The sequence below is a fragment of the Branchiostoma belcheri genome, unplaced genomic scaffold (assembly GCF_001625305.1).
Source record: "Branchiostoma belcheri isolate BF01 breed outbred unplaced genomic scaffold, Haploidv18h27 scaffold218, whole genome shotgun sequence".
Lineage (NCBI taxonomy): Eukaryota > Metazoa > Chordata > Leptocardii > Amphioxiformes > Branchiostomatidae > Branchiostoma > Branchiostoma belcheri.
This window is the reverse complement of record NW_017803691.1, coordinates 322,713-328,418: the sequence shown is the minus strand read 5'-3', so window position 1 is coordinate 328,418 and position 5,706 is coordinate 322,713. Positions and strand designations below refer to the sequence as shown.

Genomic DNA, 5,706 nt, shown 5'->3' with positions numbered 1-5,706 from the left:
TTTGTTGGTTGGTTGTTTTGTTGTTGGTTGGTTGGTTTGTTTGTTGGTCCATTGCTTTAATAGTTAGTTTTTTTTGTTTTGTTCGGTGGTTTCTTGGTTTGTTTCTTGGTTTCTTGGCTTAGTTTGTTGGGTGGTTGGTTTGTTGGTTGGTTGGTTTGTTGTTGGTTGGTTTCTGGGTTGGTTGGTTGATCGGTTTGTTGTTTGTTGGTTGGTTGGTTGGTTGGTTGGTTGGTTGGTTGGTTGGTTTGTTGTTGGTTGGTTTCTTGGTTGGTTGGTTTGTTGGTCCGTTGCTTGTTTTTTTTGTTCGTTTGTTGGGTGGTTTGTAGGTTTGTTTGTTGGCAGGTTTCTTGACTTGGCTTGTTGGTTGGTTGGTTGGTTGGTTGGTTGTTTGATGGTTTATTCGATGTCTTTTGTATATGATGTTATTAGCTTAATTTTTTCCAACATTGTGTATATCTTTTGTAAATAATTTTATATGTGTCTTTTGTATATTATGTTATATTAGATGTATTGGTTTCCAACATTGTTTATATCTTTTGTAAATGATTTTATATGTGTCTTTTGTATATTATGTTATATTAGATATATTTTGTTTTGCAACATTATGTATATCTTTTGTAAATGATTTTGTGTCTTTTTTATGTAATATTAATAATTGTGTTGTTATATGAGGTTAATTTTTTTTCAAAATTATTGATATCTTGTGTACATTTGTAAAAGAATGAGAAATTTAAAGTTTAGTTTATCACACCGACTGGTTTGTTTGTTTGTTGGTTGTTGGTTGGTTTGTTGGTTGGTTGTTTTCTTGGTTTGTTCGTTGGTTTGTTGGTTGTTGGTTTCTTGGTTAGTTGGGTGGTTGGTTTGTTGTTGGTTGGTTGGTCCGTTGCTTTGCTTGTTTGTTTGTTGTTGGTTTCTTGGTCGGTTGGTTTCTTGGTTGGTTGGTTTCTTGGTTGGTCCGTTGCTTGGTTTGTTTTTATGGTTTGTAGGGTCGTTTGTTGATTTGTTTGTTCATTTTTTGACTTGGTTTGTTGGTTGGTTGGATCTCTTTTGTATATTATGTTATACTATACTATTGTTTTCCAACATTGTTTATGTCTTTTTAAAAAAAATTTTACGTGTCTTTTTTATATTATGTTATATTATTGTTTTCCAACATTGTGTATATCTTTTGCAAATGATTTTATGTGTCATTTGTATATTATGCTATATTAATTGTATTTTGTTATCTTACATTGTGTATATCTTTTGTAAATAATCTTATATTTTTTGTACATTATGTTATATTATTGTTTTCCCACATTGTTTATATCTTTTGTGAATTTTTTATATGTGTCTTTTGTATATTATGTTATATTAGATGTATTGTTTTCCAACATTTTGTATATCTTTTGTAAATGCTTTTATATGTCTTTTGTATATTGCTATATTAGATGTATTTTGTTTTCTAACATTTCGTATATCTTTTATTAATAATTTTATTTGTGTCTTTTGTATGTAATAATAATAATTGTTATGTTAGATGTATTGTTTTCCAAAATTATTTATATCTTTTGTACATTTGTAAAAGAATGAGAAATATAAAGTTAACTTTATCACACCGACTTTTTTTGTTGGTTGGTTGGTCGGTCCGTTGGTTGGTTTGTTTTTTTGGGTTTGTTTGGTGTCTTTTGTATATTATGGTATATTAGATTATCGTTTTCCAACATTGGTTAATATCTTTTGTAAATAATTTGATATGTGTTTTTTGCATATATGTTGTATTAGACTAAACTCTCTGCTCTTAGTTGCGTGATCCATCTTTCTTCATTCTATTCTTCGTATGAAGTAACATAATGTCTTCTAGTACTCTACGCATATGGTGAACGAGAACAAGTTTCTATTGTAGGAGTACAGGCTGACGTTATCGTCGTCCTAAGTTAGTCTACCATCTCATGAAAAGGGCTATAATATGAGATACAACGTTCTGTATTATACTAGAATATTTTTGAGTCAGTCAACAATTCTCGTCCTATGTTAGACTAAGTCTATCATCTCATGAAGAGGATTACAATAAGAGATACAACGTTCTATATTATACTAGAATATTTTTGAGTCAGTCAACAATTCTATCTATGACTTGTAAAACAGAGAAGTAAGGGAAATAACGTCTAACTTGTTGCATGTTATTATTCAAATACGGTAACGTTACATCATTGATTTAGATTCCAAAGAACCCACATATTATATATAGAAGTGGGTAAATTCGTCTTCTACTTCCTCAAAGGCAGTGTAAGAAGATGTAAAACCCTTCTGGTATTTATTTCCAATAAAAATGGACGTATTATTATGATTATTGTTATTTCAGTCTACATCCTGTTTTTTTCGTATTACAAGAGCATTAACGTAACAGGTTTCATTTCTTTCCAATTAAAGCTGTCATGATGATACAAAGTGTACTTGACTCATGCTTCAATCATTGCTCCTAAGTAATTTTCTGTATGTACGATAAGATGGTAAGATTATGACTGTATGTGATGGGGGGGGGGGTCATTTTCAACTTCATCCTAAGTGCTATTTTCCTAAGTAAGGCCCATTTTACACTAGGATTTTTTTGCCGTTCCGGATCGCTTTTAATCCTGGTAGCGTTCCCATATAAGGTCATGTTCATTTGATGATATGGATGGCATCCATGCGTGCCGTTTAAAAAAAAAGTTTTCAACCATACTGTAAATCGTAGAAAACAGTTGCAAAATGAGCAAATATATATCGTGAGTTGAAAAAAAAAACATATTGGAAAACGATATCAATGTCGTAGAATGCCAAAGTCAAGCGAAAAACACGAGGATGTTGAGAAATGAATTGAAGAGTAGATTATTCGCCATGCCATACTCTGTGTCATTTGTTCAACCTTCATGACCACGTAGATTTCATAATGAAATAAACTTTTTTTGCCAAACTACTTTCATTCGCACGCTCGCATCAGTTTTGAGGTTCCCAGAGGATGTCATCCATATAATCAAATCAACATGGCCTAACTTACCGTCAATTTATTGATAAAGTCTATAATACGAGCAAATACAGAGTACTTTTATTCACATACCTCACTATCAAAAAAATTGACTCCTCTGTAACTATGACACTGCTTTTTGCGCTATCTTTATAAAAGTCCCCAATATAAATGCTTGTCTACCCATCCTTGCCCAATGGAATAGTTAATAAGGAATGTAGCGAGACCATGCTTAAGTAACATCATACATTTGCTTACAAATGTTACCTTCCCAGTCTTAAACATTCGAAAACTAACTGTTCTTACTAAGGAATTTCTATAAGTTTTATCATTAACTCTTGTTTGCGTTTTGGCGCATTTGAGACTCAGGGCTGAAATTAATAAAAGCAATTGAAACATTTCACTGTTTTGTGATCTGAGCAATTGCATAAACCAAGAAACGTTTATCTAATATAATGTACCTATATTTTATGAACGAACCTTTAGAACACCCATTTGTCCCTGAAACAACGTTGAAAAAAGGGCATTTATGGTTGGAGGGCAACAATTTTTTAAATTCCAAATCAATGGACCACCTAAGGTATAAACACGTTACAACTAGAGGTCGGAGATCTCATGTCTTCGTCAGAGGTACATCGTTCTAGAGAAATTAACATGCGTATTCTTCACTCTTTCAATTTGGTCTAAAGAACAAAAGAATCTCTGTACTATTTTTATGGTACAGAACACCCTGAAACGGTTTGCCGCAGATTATACAGATGCGTCGTCACCCGTGTTAGCCCCCCCCCCCCAGTTATTTGAGTTTGGACTGTTACTGGAAAAAAAACGTTCAAGAAATTCTTACTGTGTTGAAAGTGTCACGACAGCGCCGCAAAATATAATAAGAGAAGATGTTATAAAGGAAAGAATCAGAACAGGGTGACTACTGGCTGCTGTTTTGTTAATTTGTCTTTATGACAAATAGAAGACTTGTGTTCTTTGTGTCCTAACATTTGTACTTCTACAGTTAGTATATTCCAAATCTAGCTAGGCATCTCATTTTTCGGCCCTTCGTGTTTTTACTGCGCGCTTGCTTAAATTTAAGGTAATTAGATTTAAGGTCTCCAGTGGACGTCATCCATAGCAATTACTTGGTGTGGCCGTAGAAAATAACCTGACATATGTCCAACCTATCCTCCCCCTGCTGAAGTTATAGTACGATCCCTCAATGTAACGTCATTTGATCCCATCCCATTATGGGGTTCCCCCGCTATATCCAGCTGTCGGCTGTCTCCAAGCAGATGTAGGTGGGGGATTTCTAAACACAAAAGGTCCTATTACGGGGACATAACGACGTCCACGACTCTCATCTTTGAACTCAATCTTGGAGACCAGCACAGTAACATGCCTATCAAATTTCATTAACTTCCATCCACACATACAAAAGTTATCCTGCTCACATGAAAAATTAACAAAATGCCCCCTGTAGTCACAACGAAACCCCCCACGAAGCTCAGTAACGAACTTAACCTTGGTCCTGACAACAGTAAGCACCACACCAAGAATTATAATCAACATTTTACAAATACTTGAGTTATTTTGCTAACAAGCCACAAACACAAAAGGTGCACTAACGTGACGCACGGACCCCCCACGAAGCCGAAACTTGTACTTGACTTTGGCCTCAACAGCGGTAATCTGCCTGCCAAAAATCATGGACGTCGAATCATGCCTTCCAGAGTTATAACGCAAAATCCGCAGTTCCCTACACTCCGGCGAGACAATTTCATAGTCCTTCTGACGAAGACAATTAATTATGGGGGGATCTGTGAAGCCTGACGTTCCAGCTGACTAGCCGGTCCAGGCCTGGCACCCAGCCTTTTCCGTAAACCGAACAGCACCTCGAACTCTGACCCGGAAGCAGAAGCGATCAGTGTGGCATGTGGTTAGACAGATCTGTGTGCACATGTGATAAAGTTTGGTTACGGCTTTAGTGAGGTAACGTTACATTTTTACCTGACGCCTGTTTCCAGAATGTCCAAGAAGGTCAGAGGAACAAAGTCAGACTGGGTCAAGTGTTCCCCCAGCGGCTGCCTGGTCAGCAGGACTGACCTGGTCCGGCGGGACGTCCCGGTCAGCCCGGCGGATGAGACCGACTTGGACCCGAGAGTGAGTGGCGCAGGGTTAGGGTATGTCGGCGAGGATGGATATCTGAGAGCCGTGGTGTACAGTCACAAAGGTATGTACAACGAGAAAACAAAGGAAATGGCAATAACCTGTGTTTGGAATATTGACAGGATCATCCTGTCTTTTTTTCAGAGGCCTTTAAATACCATACCAGCAGAGACTTTTGGGTCATCCAGTACCCGGTTCTATTAGCCTGGGTACCATCCCCAGTAGTATATTCGCAAACTCTATAACTGGGTCTGGACTTGCACACATATGTAGCGTCTGGAGTCTGAATATTCGTTCAGATTTTGAACGAGCGCGCTGATTGGTCCTACTCGTCTAAGCCCTTTTTGGGGTATGTACATATTAGGTAAGGGCCGTTCGACGTCCGAACGGCGACGTTAGCGTCCGTTCGAACGTCCGAACGCCTTATCATCAACATGTCCGACGGCGAACCGAACGCTAAAGCGCACATGATATAGCCGTAGTCAGTCTTTCCGCGATAAATCATCAACATGGCTGACGCACAAGCCGCTCAGCTCACGGAGGTTGATGTTGACCTCGCAATCACG

General features: G+C 37.2%; 1 protein-coding gene across 1 annotated transcript in view; it reads left to right on the top strand.

The window, feature by feature from the left end:
• Positions 1–4,895: 4,895 nt before the first annotated feature.
• LOC109470055 (spermatogenesis-associated protein 5-like) overlaps positions 4,896–5,706 on the top strand; it is a 28,765-nt gene continuing 27,954 nt past the window's right edge. The window contains 1 exon segment of the mRNA XM_019768832.1: positions 4,896–5,204. Coding sequence (XP_019624391.1) covers positions 5,000–5,204 — 205 coding nt within the window. The 5' untranslated portion in view covers positions 4,896–4,999.